We start from the raw sequence: 15,187 nt of genomic DNA, 5'->3' as shown, positions 1-15,187 counted from the left end.
TTGGGGATGGCCACGAAAGAGCAGGCTAGAGGAGTAACAACCCGCGAGGCTCCTGGTGGCGAGCCCATTCGTACAGAGCGACAGCCAGACGTGTACGGGGGGCCCTGACCCGCACTGGCCTTTGTTAGTTTCTGCGCTGCTGATCTGATCGCCTAATCCACCGCCTTCCCAGAAGAATGGGCTGGGCTGCCAAGGGGCCCGACCCGGCCCGAGGGCCCGGCCCGCGGCCTCCCTAGGGCTCAGCCCCGCGCAGCTGTATCCAGCACGAAAGTGCCTGGCGGATCCGGCCGCTGGACACCTTCTTCCCTACCTTTGTATTTGGAGGGCCTGGCCGAAGGGAGGTCGCGGAGGGGGCGCCCACGGTGGCCCACTCTAGAGTACTTTTGGAATGGAGAGACGTTCCCTGCTCCCCTCGTGACTCAGAAAGGCATCGCGGCCGGGAGTGGGTGGGCGCCAGTAAGCGGGGTTGAGACCATCGCCTCTAGAGGGCGCGCGCAACACGCGAAGATCGGCCCGCTGGCTCTTTGGAAGCGCGAGGAACATTCCCTATCCCCGGTTCCGAGCTGCCAAAGGGAACCGAATTGCACGACCTGCAACACAATTGCTCTGAAACACACACACCCAAAAGTCTCCAAATTTTTAGGAAGTAAGCCCTGGCCCCAAGCCCCTTTCCTCCTGTCCAGGCTCCGAAGGCTGGAGGTAGAGCCCGATCAAGCACTGAGATGCCCCCAACTCGAACCCCAGTTGGATTCCAGGCCCTCTCTGGCCCTGGGGGACTCTGGGGTGAGAAGAGGGGAAAAGAATATGAGGCCCCACGCAATCCTGGGGCAGGCCTATTCACTATTGAGTCTCCTGCACACAGCCCAGGGCCTTGACTAGGATCTGCACTGTTAAGCATCAAAGGGGGAACCCCCCCCCAAAAAAAAAACCGCCAACCCAATGCTCTCTCTCTAAAGAGCCATAAAGATTCCAGTTCAACCAGTATGTGTGCTGGGCCAAGCTCCCTGCTGGCTGCGGCAGCACTAGATGGCCCTGCCCTTCGGAGGCAGAGGAATGCCTCAGCCCTAGGCAGCACCACAGGCCCAGGCCTCCACACCTGGTGTCTTTCCCAGAGCATCTGCTCACGTTATGGAAACCCGCCAGAGAAGCACCAGATCAAAGCCAAAGCTGGTAGTGGCCAGACAGCTGGGGAAAGGGGGCAGAGTTGGTGCCCTCCCATCTCCTTGTCTCCCAAAGCATGAGCCCGCTAGGCTGCCCAATGCAGGAGAGAGTCTCGGTGGAGAGACGGGGCCAAGGCCTGGGGTCTGGCCCCTGGCTGTGATCCTCCCCAAGCCACTGCACTCCACTCCCCGCCCTCTGACTCTGCCCACCGGCCCAGCCCCTCACGTCCGAAGGCTGACCCACGGCCCCAAAGCCAGGTGCCTGGCCGCTTCCTCCCTCCCAAGTCCACATACAGGCCACAGACTAGAGGAAGAGGGCGGGAGAGGTCCGCCAGACGCGGGGTCACCGACTCAATGGGCAAGAGTAGAAGATGCGCCAGCCTACCCGTGCCCACAACCCTCCCTTCTGGTTCTGCCAAGTGCGCTTAGATTCATGCTTGCTTCTCCTGGTGGCGACGTCTGCTAGGTCTTTGGCGGAAGGTGGGGGGTGAAACTGCGCTCAGTGCTGTGGCCCCTTTGGGGTCCCGAGGGCGGCTTTCCTGTGCAGGCTTCACGACCCCACCCCATTGCTGCAAAGTCTTCCGCCAGGAAAATCTAAGGAACCCCCACCCCACCCTGTGCTCTGCGCTACCCTGAACCATTTCTCTCCCAGAGTTGGGGGTGTTGCCCCCCCAGACCAGGGACTGAGAGGCTGGGGGGATGTTGGCGGGGGCGGGGGGCGCGGGGCTGCGCCTCGGCAGCTCTGGGTTCACTAATCACATCAGCGCGCTCTGCGCCGGCTCGGAGCAGCCAGTTGCCTAGCAATACCCGCGAACTCAATTCCTCAATCAATAGGCGCGAGGAGCTGCAATTCGGGGAGCGCTGGCGAGGCTAGGTGGGTCTGGGGGGCGGGTCCCAGGACAGCACTGGTGAGCAGGCTGGGAAGCCAGAGCAGCGCGGCACCGAGGCGCGGGGAGTCAGGGACCAAGACATCAGGCCTGGGGGTGGGGTGCTCCGAGGGAATCCCGCCAGGAGAAATGGGAACCCAGAGGTCGCGCCCATCCTTCCGGGATCCCCGAGTTCTGCCCAGACCGCAGAGAAGTGCAGTCCATAGGTGAGGAAAGCCAGGACCTTCCCCTTTAGAAGGCTAAGAAGAGTCACTTACCGCTCCCTCCCAACCCTACCCTTCTGCCCCGCCTGACTGGCATCCCCCCAGCTGGGGAATGGCCTACTGGAAACAGAATCGTCCAGGGCCGATAGGGGCGAGAGAGGCGGGTGGGATGGGTCATGAACGAGGAGGGAAGGGTCTTCTCCTCCCGGGGCGCCTGTTCCCTCTTCTCGAGGGCCGGAAAAAAGGAATAAAACCCGAGACACGTCTCTATTTACAAAGTATATATTTAAACACGTAAAAAGCGGTATTGGATACAGACATTCACAACCGCAGAAGATACGTGCCAAGCTTCACTCGAGCTGAGGCGGCGATCGATTCGAGATTTGTACAAATCTTAGAATTAAATAAACCCAACACCCGCACATCTCGCGCGGTTGCAGACGCCCAGCCCCGCGGCCCTTGCCCTGCCCACCCACCCCCAGGTCAGCGTCGCAAGAGCGAGCAAAGGAGACACGCGGACGGCCACGGACAGAAGACAGGACACATAGGCGGTGGGGCAGAACCAGGGCCGGGGAAGGTCGGAGGGAAGGGGCAGTCAGCCCCGAGGGAGGGAGATGAGGGTGAAGGCAGGAAAGGAGGGAGGGAAGGCGGCAGCCAGGTAAAGACATGGGTCCTGGAATGACCGTCCACTCGGTAACAGACATGTCCCTTCAATGAAGTTTCATCTGAAAATAGCGTCGATATTTAAATAGATACACTTGGTCAACGGCGCTTCTTTATACAAAGTCTAAAATACCAGTTTTACAAATGTGAGCAGATAAAAATCCCCATTCCACGGGCTTTTTTATAGGCGCAATTTGATAATTAAAAAAGAAAAATCATGTAGTACTCCGTCTTCCTCTTTTTTACCCCCTCACTTCAAAGGCAAGGAAGTCTGGAGGAGAGGCTGCGAAGAGGGAGTGGGAATACCGGGAGTGTAGAAGAGAAACCAGGCGGGAGTCCCCGCCAAGTGCCCCCAGGATCGAGGTTTCCCCCAATCCCGGCTCCCCGCCTGTCTCGCCGGGAGTCTGTGCTTCCTCCCAAAGCGCCGGGCCCCCTCGCCCCTCCCTCCACTAGCAATGGGGAGTTAGATTCCCTCTGGCCCTTTAAGGGTGGGGGAGGGCGAGGAGGCCGCAGGACCAGACCTCGAAGGGACCGGGATGTGAGGGGGGCAGATTTGTGCTTTTGAGTCAAAAGAGGGGCGCGCGTCCTGCGTCCTTGGAACACAGCGTGGTCACGAGTCGGCCGGGGAGGGGGCGTCCAGGGACCCGCCGCCGCGCGCAGGCCTCCCCAGCCGCGCCGGCCGTCTCTTCTCCAACTCCCTCTCCTCCCTCCCCCTCTGGCGGAGTTTGAATGTCGAGTTCAAATAGAGAACACTCCACGAATCGAAAAGGCCTATAAATTATAGCTTTTGCTTTTAAGAAAGGGAGAAGAAAAAAAAGGAAAAAGGAAAAGTTCTGATGCGCTCTCTTGGATGGAAACCTCTCCTCGCCCCTCCTTCCCTGGCCGCGCCGAAGCCGCCGGGGTGCCAGTCTTGCCCAGCTCCGAGCCGGAGCCCAGACCTCCACTGCACTCCTAGCTGAGCTGCGGCCAGGGCCTGGGTGCTAAGCCCCCTCTCCCAACCACCCCCCACTCCCGTGGGTCCCTCTGGGTGGGCCTGTCCGGCCGGGCGTTCTCCTGGGAGCTGGCGGCCCGCCCTCCCCAAGGGAGGGGGACTAGTCCAATCTTCCTGGGAGATGGGGGTCACCGTCTCTCCTGGCGAAGCTAGAAGACGCGAAAAAGAAAAGTCCACCCCCGAACATTTCTCTCGTAAAACAGCAACTGTCTCGAACTCTGGGCACCGACATGCAATCCTCCCAATTTATCCTGGCATTTCGGGAATGTAAACAGATTCGCTGGATTTCTTTTCTTTCTGTGAAGTAAGGAAAGGAATCGAGGGAACTGGGAGGTTTTGTCCACATGACATACCTACGATCCGATCTGCGTGTACAACACACACATCTCCCGTAAAGTGCTTTTCCTGGTGTAGTCCTGGGGGGACTCTGCTGCTCCCCACCCACCCGCAACTTTCTACCTTCAACTTCACACACAAAAAAATTACTCGAGTTAATACTTTGCTTTTCCTCCAACAGATTTCTTAATCTTAAAACAACAACAACGACAAAAAAAAAAATAGGAAAAGGAAAAAGACTGACCCCACCTCCTCCCTTTCTGATTGGGGAGCCAATCTTTTGTTGGCCTGGCCAACCAATGGGAAGAGAGAAAAAAATCCGGGTCCTGCCTTGGTTCCAGGGGTCTGCCCTGGGGCTGTGGGAAAAAGGAGGAGGGATGAGGTGGGCTGGCTGAGTCCCTCAGACACCATCAGAGGCCAAGTGCCCAGGTCTTCATCCTCCCTACTGCCCTGGGTGGCTGTCAGACCCCTCCTGCCCCAACTCAGCCTGTCTTCCCCAACTAAACCACACTGAGTCTCTCTCTCTTTGTTTAAATAAAACAACTTCAAGAGTTGAAATATATATATTTAGATATTTTTCTTAAATAACATATTTACATCTAATAGAAAATATAACTCTAGAGATAATCTTTCCAACCAAAACTGAGGGGGGAGGGATGAAAGGAAAGGGGTTGTGTGAAGGTAGGGAAGGGACAGGGCCAGCCAGAAGGCCGCCTCCCCACCCAGAAATAAAAAGCATTATGCCAAGTTTGCACTCTCACTCTCTCTCCTGCTCCCTGGTCTTGGAATCACCCACCCAGATATTCATCTTTTCTCTTTAAAAAACCCTTGGTCCGTGTTACTTTCCTTAATGGTGACGGTCAAAAAGTTTGAGGTCACGTCGGTGACCACCACCTTCTCCAAGTTGGTCAGAGAGGGGCTCCAGGATTCTTCCTCTGGGTCCCCCAGGATTCTGGCCACTGGGATTCTGGCGATGAGGGAGGGCCTTCCCCCTTGCGCCCCCATGTCCCGATACAAGCCCCCCACAGAGCCAGGGGTGCCTGAGCCGTGCCTGACCCGAGGGCCACCAGGGTCCAGGGTGCCCTGGCCTTTGGCCTCCAGGAAGGCAGCCCTGTGCTTTATGACCCTGGCTGGAAAAGTGTCCACAGCCAGCTTGCCTGTGGCCTCAGCGGGGCTAGGGCTGGCCACACCACACTGGGCCAGGTCCGAGTCCTGCCTTCGAGCTAGCTGGATCACGCTGTGGCCAGCTGGAAACTTTCCTGCCCCGGAAGCAGTGTCGTCCAGCTTCCTGCCCTTGAGGTAATCTCCGAGGCCATCACTGGGTTCTCCCAAGGGCCTTTGTGAGGGGTCTAGGAGCTCTTTCCGGGGCTTGGGACCTCGCTTCTTGGAGCTGTCACCTGGCGAGCTGGGTTTGTCATCTGCACGGCTGGTGCCCCGTTCACGCTCCCGCTCTCGTTCCCTCTCCCTCTCTCGTTCCCGGTCTCGCTCTCGGTCCCGAGGGGGCTCCACTCGGCAGGTGCTGCTGGTGCTGCTGCTGCTTCCCGGTGGGGAAAGACCCATGTTCCGAAGGCCCTCACGGGACCGGGAAGTAGAGGCCAGTTCTTGGGGTGAGCGGCCTGGGTAGGGGATCCGAATGCCTCGGGCTGAGTCACTTCGGAACTCGTATGTTTTGGCCTTTGCCTTGGCCTGGGCCTTCAGGAAGAGAGGGCAGTGTCAAGAACCCAGCAGGGCCCTTGCCCCGCCTCCACCTCCTCCCCCCCCCCCCCCACCCTCTTTCAGCCCCAGCCTCCCAGCTTCACCCTCTGATGCCTTGGAATTTCCATTTGGGTAGGGGTGAAGCATAGGAGTAGCAGTTTGTCTGGAAACAAAGGGGTAGAAGATTTGTCTAGAAGCAGTCATTATGTCTATTTGAGATGGTTGAGGGGGTTGGATAAAGGAATTCTAGTTTGGCTAAGCCCCTCCCCTCAGATACCCTTAGCGGTGAAGTGACTTGGTGACAGCCTGTCTAGGGACTCCCTCCTAGATTACAAACAGCACACCCCATTGGTTCATAACCCCTCATGGCCTGCTTCCCACAAACTGACACAAGAACACTACTGCCCATCACTGGACACTATCACCCTACCTTGAGCAGGAAAGTTTTGGGTTTGGGTCCTCGTTTTTTGGGGCCATACAGCTCCATCTCTCGCTCCCTGCAGAAAGGAAGGAGGGGGAGAAAGGGGTGCGTGAGTGAAGAAACCAAGTGTGCCTCCAGTTGAGGCTAGACAGGAGCCACCCTTCGTGTTTCTAAGTGAGAAGCTGAAGCCTGGAATGGCCTGTACCTTTCCTCAAAGGCTGCGAGCAGGCGAGCATCCAGGATGTTTTCTTCAGGTTCCCATGTGCTGTACCTAAAGGAAATCAGGAAGAAGTGGGCGTCAGTCCAGGGAGCAGAGAAAGAACCGCGGGTGTGCATGTGTATGTCTGTAACTTTTCTTGTTGCATTGTATTGTATTCCAATGTAAAGGGAAAAAGAGGAAGAAAGAAAGCTCCGGAATAACTGTCTGGGGTTGAGAATTGCACAGAACCTACTTACTTCTGCGACCAGCCCTTCCATTTCACGAGGTATTCCATGCGTCCCTGAAGATGCAAAAAGGAAATTGTGTGTGCAAGAGGAAAAATGCATGACGGGGACACGAGAAATACATGCACAAAATGCATGGACCGAATGAATGCGCTAAATCCCACCGCGAAAAGGCACGCGCCCGCTGCATCACCCCCTGCACGAAACGCTGCACATAGTGCATGCACCGGCATTCATTCCCCCCACCCCGCCCCCCACCCATGCAATCTGTGCATCGCTGCAAGTCTAAGGAAAGCGCTTGGGCTCAGAGCCGCCGCCACGGCCGCGGCCGCTGCTGGGACCTGGGGGAAGGGAAGCTGGGTTGCAGCAGGGGGAGGGAACCCGGGCCGGGAGGGGAGGGCTCGGCCCAAGGCCCGGGGGCACCTACTTTCCGGATGCGCCGCTTCAGGAGGGCTTCGGCCGCGAACACCCGCTCCCCCACCGCTGAAAGCTCCATGTTGACTCGGCGCTTCCCCCCTTGGCCGCTTCCAGGAGCAGAAAAGCAGCAGCCAGCGCACGACAGACCATAATACTCTCCCGCTGACGTCAGTTCTCCTCCCCCTCCCGCGCGCTCGCTCCCTCCCCGCCCCCTCCCTCGCGCAGCTCCCTCCTCCCCGCTCGCCCCGCGCTTCCTCCCGCCCCACGTGTTGCTAACGACGTTGCTAAAGCCAAGCGGCCAGAGCCAGCTCTCCCGCGCTCTGATTGGGCGAACTCCGGGCCACGCCCCTCTCGCTTTCTCCCCCGCGTTGCTACGTGACCCGCGTTCCAATCGCCAGGGGGCGGAGTCCGAGGCGACTCCGGAGACTAAGCGCGAGGGGGGGGTGGGGCCGCCGCCGGAAGTGGCGTAGCGTGGAGGCGGGCTCGGCCGCTGTCAGTCTGTCGGGCTGGCAGGGGGGCCGTCCACCCTCGGTCCCCACCGGGGCCCCCTCCCCCGCCGCCAAGATGTCCCCCCGGTGCTCAGCGTCCCCCACAGCTCTCGCTGGGACCCTGGCGGCGGTGTCAGCCAGGCCCCGCCCCCTTGGCGACCCCCAGCCCGCCCCACCCCCACCGCCAGGACTCGCGTCGTTCCCTCCCCCCGCCGCCGTCCGCGCCGCACAATGCACAATGCACAGGTGCTGGGGCGCCGCGGGCCGCGCCCGAACCCCCTAGTGCCGGCGACGCGCCCCTCGTCAGCGTTCCCACCCGGCCCCCTCCCCCCGGGTTGCACACCCGACCCTCGGTCTCCATGGCAACAGCCTCCCCCCGCTGCCGCCAGCCCCATCCCGCTAACAAATCAATGTGCCTGTGTCTCCTTCTCCGGTCGCGCAACCCTGCCCTCGGCCACCCTCCGGGCCCTGCGAGGCGCGCTGGGCTCGAGCGCTCGCCCCCAGCTTGAAGGCCGAATGCAGACCCAGTGGGGGCCCGCCGTTGCCGCCCGAGTCTTCGCGCACCCCAGGATCCCGTGGGGGAGTTCGCGCGCCTTCTTCCTGCCCCCTCCCCGACCCGTCCCGGACACCCGCAGCCACCTGCCCCTGCCGCCAGCCCGCGTTGCTGTTCCACGCCAGGCCCTTGCCCCAAGTGTCGCTAGCCCCAATCCAGCCGCTCCTTGCCCCAGGCCGGGGTGTGTTGGGGAGGGCATGGACGACCACCAAGGCAGAGTCTGGAGCTTGGCTGGGGTTGGGGAGCGCGACTGGGGAAGCTCCCTGCTTTACCCGTACCCGGGCAACCCGCTGGGCCTGTGCCCCACTCTTCCTGTTGGCAGCTCATCCCAATGCGCGTGACAGACACTGCGAGAAAACCCGGGGAGCCTCACAGTGTCCACTGAAGGTTGACGAAGAGGGGCGAAGGTGGCGGGGTCCAGGAAAGGGGGCGAGGACCGGGTCCCGCGTGCCTTGCGTTTGCACACACGCAAACTGCATGCTCCTGCTCAGCTCGCGGTGACCCGTGGCTGGGACGGCAGCGACAGAGACAGAAGCCCAGTCTGGGCCCAGCAATCCCCGACCCTTTTCGCTTACCGCCCAAGCTGCAAGTAACAGCACCCACTCCTCGGAACCCAAGATTTAGTTAAAACATCGGTGATAAACTTGACTGGAAGCAGTTTCCCTTGGCGAGGGATGTGGTGGAAGAAAGAGAGAAAAAAAAGAACAAGAGAGAGGAGGAAAGGCGAGCCAAGGAGTCTGACTGGAAAGGGCAGGAAGCCCAGAGCGGAAAACCGGCCTCCTGTCCAAAGTTAGGTGCGCGACGGGTGCGGCGCGGTCCTGGGTGCGCGGGACCGGAGAGATTCCCGCCCCAACTCCTACCCTCCCACTCCCGCACTCCCAGCCCCCACCCTTGGAAACGGGGCGGGGGTCCAGATTTTGGCCTTGCTCAAACTTTACAAGGTGAGCTCTGGGTGAACAATCTCATCTCTCTGGCCGTTCGGTCTTAACGAACAGCGAGTTGGCGATGCCTAGATAGCCCTGGCGACCCGCGCGAGCTGCCCGCGAGAGGCCGCCGACGGCCGGGTCCTTAATCATAAAAAGTCATTCCCGGTAACAAATAGTTTCGTTGGCCGGTGCCAGCGATACAGCTGTTTCTGTTTAAGCTTAAATACTTTCCAACAGTTTGGGCAGTAAAAATAAAGTCGGCCTCAGCCGCCTGTAAGTGTCTGGTTTCCCCGCCCAGAGAAAGCCCACCCTCCGCCCTGGGCCCGGGTCGCTCTGCACGCCCCGCCCGCAGCCTCTTGGAATTCGCTGCCCGCTGTGGCGACGGCTGCCCGGCTGTGCCAGCCACGCACCGGTCTCTTGAATTCCCCAGGCAGCCTCAGGGCCACCTTGGAGCCGGAAGGAGGGAGCCTGTCCCGAAATGGCTGGAGGAACGGAGGGGCTTCGCCACCGCCCCTCCCCACCCACGTCCTTCCCCCATCCCTCGCGAGTCGGCCCGCGCCCGCAAAGAGTGGTGGTTTCCCTTCTGATAGGGTTTCTGGAGCCCTGTTCCCGCGAGCTGTGTTTGCGTTGGGTGCCTTTACAGACCCGGAGTTTGCACGAGGCGTGCAGAGGTCGATGGTTTCAGTTTCACGCTGAAAAAGTTAGCTCAGCTCCTCCCTCCCTGTCTTTCTCTTCTTTCCTCCTTTTCCCCTCCATCCCTCCCTTCCTTCCTTCCTTCTTTCCTTTCTTTCTTCCTTCGTACCTCTCTCACTCTCTTTTCTTTCTTCTTCGCTTAAGTGCCTCCGAAGCTTCAAGTGGGAAATGAAAACCCTGGCGCTGTTGTGCACCGCCCCTCCTCCAGGGGGTATTTAGTAATTTTTTTTTTTTTTTTTTTTTTGCTTTCCCGCATTTTTCTGCCTGTCTTTATGCCTGGTTGTGAAAACACTTGTTCTGAACAAAATTAGCGCTTTGGAAGTGTCTGAGTTTGCAAACGTCGGGGATTCCTACAGCACCCATACCAAAGGTGGAACTCGATCCTGAAGGAAAGGAGAGGCATAGAATAACATGAGAACAATCAGACCAAGCCCCGTTCTTGTCCGCTGCAGAGAAACTCAGTCCTGCGGTGTGGGGGGAGAAACCCCGGGTTTGGTGATGGGGGTGTGTCTCACTCCTGACTCACACACCACTGCCATCTGTTTGCAAGACACCAGGATTGGAGAGAGTGTGAACACCGGTCACTGAGTGACCTGGACGCCCCGAGAGTTTGGAGACTAAGAAGAAATCTGAGAAATGGGCTTGTAGTCTTGGTGAGACCCAGAGCTGGGGCCTTCTTGGTTGGCCCGGGAGGTTGCCTGTACCTGCCATGGAGGGCGCTAGCGTGGGGGAGTGGGTACAGGCATCCTTCCCTCTGAGTTCCCACCCCTTCTTTCAAAGTGATCAGCCCGTGACACTTGGAAACCAAGGGAAGAAAGAACCCAGCTCCCCACCTTTCTTGTTGGACCTGCCTTCCTCATCACTCAGTTCTCACCACCTCCCTTCTTTCCTACACACAACCTCTTTTATCTTTCAAAGTCAGATAACTGTTTTTCCCGTGTGCACCCCTGGGTGTAAACAAAACAAAGTTTCAAAGAAAAGAACCTTCTGCTCTTAATTTCATTGCCCGGCGGTCCTCTGCTGCGGCTGTCAAATTTGAGTGCGCCGCCACTTCAGTAAATAAGGTAACTGCTTCCTATTACTTTAGCCCCATATGGCTGCAATTTGAGTGTCTTTGGAGACAGTGCGTGTGTCGGGGCGGAGGGCGAGGGGGAGTGAAAGTGGAAATCAAATGCTCTCAGATCGCATTTTTATGAAGGAAATTGTCGGCGATTCTTTTAGCCGTCTTCCCACCACTCCCTAGTTCCGGGGTGAGCTGCCCTGTTCCTTTGTTTGTGGAAATACAGACGCCCGCCCACATCGGGCCACCTGCTTCCCGACCCCCTAGGTCTACTGCCCGATTCTGCACCCGTTTCGGTGAACTGGGCACATGCCTGCCACTTCCCTTCCCAACAAAGTGCCCCCAGAACCTGCTCCGGGTTCTGGAAGCCAGCCCCAGCTTTCAGCCCAGTCTCCGGAAGGTGTCGGGATACTGTGCCCCCACGCGCCCGCCTCCTTCACCTGAGGGCCGCCCCCGGTCCAGTGCTCTTTTAGGCTGCCCGGTGTCTGCTGCCCGCGGATTCAGCCCCGGGGAGGAGTCCTCGAGGCTGGCGTGGTCCGAGGGGAGGAAAGGGGAAGGGCGACCGGGGTGACGGGCTCTGCTCCTGGGTCGCCGGCCAAACCAACAAGCCCCAGCGCGTCCTCTAGCTGGAGGATGCGGCCGGGCCTCGGCTAGTTCACTGGGAGCGTTTCAGCTCCGCGGCTTGGCGGGTGTCGGACCTGCCTGGTCTTGGCTGCGGACGCGGGCGGATTTAGAAATCCGTTTCCCTCCGGCGCGAAGCGAGCACGGGTGGCTCCAAGCGTGGCCGCGTGTGCGGCGATCGCGGCCCGTGGCTTGCCACCAGCAGCCCCGGAGCCCGTCAGGCGTCCTCCGACTCTGCCACCCCCACGCGTGGGCCAGGGCCGGATGCCTATGGGAGGCTGTTCGCCCGCTACAGGGAGAAAGGCAGAGGCGATCCAACACCTTGCAAAGACGTCCCAAAGACCCGACCCGGACAGGCTGGATGGTGACAGGAGGGAGGCTGCCAAGGTTTCTGGCCTGGAACCTAGAGGTTTCCAGCCTCTAGTCCTTCCCGAAATCAAGAAGTTCCCACCTCTCCTGTCCCATTTTCTCCTTCCGAGTAGACTTCCAATGGGTGTCAGAGGAACACTAGAATAATTTGCAAAGGATACTAAAGGGCTGACCATGCTGCACATTCCTCACAAGCCTGCACATACTCTAGAAGCAACATAACCTTTGACTTAGCCCCCTGAAATCACAGGATGAATGGCAGCTCTATGGGGCAAGCAGCATCTATCGAGCAGCTGCATTATCCCACTTAACATTCACAACAACCAGATATAAGTAATTCCATAATCCCCATCTTACAGATGGGGAAACTTGAGGCACGGTGAAGCCAAATAACTTGCCCAGGGGCACACAGCAGGGGTTCTGTGGGAGGAGTCCCAAGCCCAGCGCTGTCTGATACTGTAGGACAGGAGTTTGGAACCCTCTAGATGTTTCACTTCTTCCTGGCTTATGGAAATTATTCAAGGTAAGAAAGGGCCAAAGAGTGAGCAACCTGACCATGCTAAGCAGAAACATTGATCTGGGCCATGAAAAGAAAAGAAAAAAAAAAAGACTAGAACAACAGAGTCAGGGATGAGTTCTAGGAGCCCAATCAACCCATTTGGAGGCTGGGTGATGGTGGAAGTCTTTGTTTTTTCTTCATCACAGAGCACAGTGGCTAAAATTGTGGGCTCCAGGGCCAGTGGTTCAAATTCACTTATTAGCTGTGTGCCCTTGTGCCAGTTACTTAACCACTCTGTGCTTCTGTCCCCATAATTGTTATTTTTAAAAAGAAATATTAACACTTTTGTAAGCACTGTCACACCGTCAGGCATAAGTAAATGCTCAATAAATGTTCATTATTACTGTAACACTTGTCCTTCTTAGTGTTCTGGGACCAGGTCAGGCTAATGAGACTTGGTGGTGCTGGATTGGGTGACTTTCCCTCAAGGAATCCAGTATCAGCCAGAGCTGTCCCTGCCTCCCATGAGGGGTACCCACAAAAAGTGAGCTGGGTGCTCACTGACCCTCCCAGGGAAATCGCTCCTTAGACTCCGTAGACGCAGTCTAAATTCGCCCCTTGGGATGCTTGCCCCGAGGCGTCGCAGCAGGTGGGCTCGCTACCAAAACCGCGACTCCTGCAGCGCGGAGGCCCAGCTCCTCGCGGGTGCGGTGCAGCAGAAGCACGCGCACCGCGCTGAAGCTGCCACGCAGGCGCTCACGCGCGCCGCGGGGTGAATTCCCCCAAATCTTCTCCAGGAAGGCAGCCTCGTGTTGCTTGCGAAATCCCGCTCCAGGAGCCCGGAGGCACTCTGGGGCTGGCGGGGTTCAAGGGGAGATAGGTCCGAGGTGAGTGGGAGACCTGAGCTACTGCATATCCGTGCCTGTCCCGCAGGATGGAAGGGGACCGAGAATGGATGAGTCTCGGAGTTCGGTTCCCGTCGGCCCTGCAGAAGGGGCTCAGACTCGACGGCCTAAGCCAGGGCAGGACTGGGAGAGGCGAAAAGGGCAGGGGGGAGTGGCAGAGAGAGACAAATGGGTAACCTAAGGGTCAAAGCCTTTGCGCCCCATCCTAGAGGAAGGTGTTATCCAAAGCCTCCCAGCCCCGAGATTCCCGGGACTCGAGAACTCCCCTGCAGCGTCAGCCTTGGCCTCAGGGCTCACTGATCCACTCACTGACTTCAGCCTGTGATTCAAGATGCTCCAGGAGGAGAGTTTGACTCCGCATTCTGTCTGCATGGGGACAGCCTCGGCCTTGCAGTGACTAGGCAGGGTCCCTGTGTGTGTGTGCTGCCTACCCGCTGGTGACCCCATCCATCAGGAAGGCAGGGAACACACACTTCCCAAGGGAAGACACCGGGTTAAGACTGGTAGCCCCAGAGCCTGCGCTCAGCGAGGTCTGGGCTCCCTAGAATCCTACCTCTGCCAAGGTAGGCACTTCGGTCGCCAGCAATGCCGACCAACTGGTCGCCGCCGCACTGCCCTCTTCAACCCCACAGCCCATCTCCCGCCCCCAGGGAATCTGCAGGGATGCCTCCTACTCCGTCGGGCTCTTCACGTTCGTTCTCACTTCCTACCTCGCCCTCAAGCGGATGGAATTGAAGTGACTTTTTAATGGGGCTTCCCTGGTGGCTCAGATGGTAAAACGTCTGCCCGCAATGCAGGAGACCCGGAGTTCGATCCCTGGGTTGGGAAGATACCCTGGAGAAGGAAACGGCAACACACTCCAGTATTCTTGCCTGGAAAATCCCATGGACAGAGGACCCTGGTGGGCTACAGTTCATGGGGTCGCAGAGTCGGACACAACTGAGCGACTTCACTCACTCACTCGGGACCTCGAGTTAGTTCCAAACTCGAGATCCCTCGGCCAGTACCACTTCCTCGCGAGGCTCTTCACGCTGAGAAGAGCCAACGTCCAGTCTCCCGTTTCAGAGATCAGAAACAAGAGCCTCCCAGGTCCTTCAAAAAGGCACATGCTGCGGGGGCGGGGGGATGAGTCTGGGTGCTCCGGCAGAACCTCCGCGCAGGCAGAGCTCCGCCGACGCGTTCGCCCTCGCGGGGGCGTACAGGAAACCTGAGGGGCAGACGTTTGAGATTCGACGGAGAAAAGGCGACGGTTCTTGGGAGGGTCCGGTCTTCTTGCCTCTGATGGACGTGGATGGAACCTCGGCGTCCTTTCCTTGATCAGTGCCTTTCCTTGTAACCCCGCGCCGGGGCTGGGAGGGGGCGCTGTCGGGGGTCCGACCAGGCCGGACGGACGTCGAGGCTGAGCGTCCAGAGCGCGCAGGCTCCGCGCACGCCCAGAAGCCGAATTGCCGGTTCCCGGGCTGCCGGAAAGCGCGCGGCCAGCGGCGGCTTAGTCCCCGCGCAAGCGCCTCACTGCCCCGGCGAGACCCGGGTCTCTCCGGCCACTCTTGGCTGCGGGATGGCTCACCCGCGAGGGGGAGGGCGTCGACGGCCACTCGGGCTGGGACACCCTCGCCAGAGAGTCGGGACGCCCTCTCTCGCTCCAGATGAAAGCCTCATATCGGCTTCCCCGCCCTTCCCTAGGAAATCAAATTCAGGGAACGTGGTACCGTATTTACCCGCACCACTTCCTCCCTTGACATTTTGCACTCTCGAAGTTAGGGCAGAAGTAATTATGCAAACATCTGGGGCAGTCCTGCGCCGCTACCCGGCACGGTTCTTATTCAACTTGAAAGCCGCACTCTCTTATTTGCATA

The 15,187-nt window shown here is 58.8% G+C and overlaps 1 protein-coding gene across 1 annotated transcript; it reads right to left on the bottom strand.

Annotated features, from left to right (window-relative positions):
• Positions 1-4,784: 4,784 nt before the first annotated feature.
• CBX8 (chromobox 8) lies at positions 4,785-7,382 on the bottom strand. The gene is made up of 5 exons (XM_027974233.3): positions 7,228-7,382; positions 6,813-6,856; positions 6,562-6,627; positions 6,366-6,432; positions 4,785-5,932 (listed from the first exon to the last, which is right to left on the bottom strand). The coding sequence occupies exons 1-5, from the start codon at positions 7,294-7,296 to the stop codon at positions 5,045-5,047; spliced, it is 1,134 nt and encodes a 377-aa protein (XP_027830034.1). The 5' UTR covers positions 7,297-7,382; the 3' UTR covers positions 4,785-5,044.
• Positions 7,383-15,187: the final 7,805 nt, after the last annotated feature.

This window comes from Ovis aries, chromosome 11 (genome assembly GCF_016772045.2).
Source record: "Ovis aries strain OAR_USU_Benz2616 breed Rambouillet chromosome 11, ARS-UI_Ramb_v3.0, whole genome shotgun sequence".
NCBI classification, from domain to species: Eukaryota; Metazoa; Chordata; class Mammalia; order Artiodactyla; family Bovidae; genus Ovis; species Ovis aries.
The sequence above is the reverse complement of the archived record's forward strand: the minus strand, read 5'-3'. Positions and strand labels throughout refer to the sequence as shown.

Coding starts and splice junctions, on each gene's coding strand:
- CBX8 (XM_027974233.3), bottom strand. CDS start 7,296: ATGGAGCTTTCAGCGGTGGGGGAGCGGGTGTTCGCGGCCGAAGCCCTC. Junction 6,857..7,227: donor TGAAGCGGCGCATCCGGAAA/GTAGGTGCCCCC, acceptor TTGCATCTTCAG/GGACGCATGGAATACCTCGT. Junction 6,628..6,812: donor TGGAAGGGCTGGTCGCAGAA/GTAAGTAGGTTC, acceptor GATTTCCTTTAG/GTACAGCACATGGGAACCTG.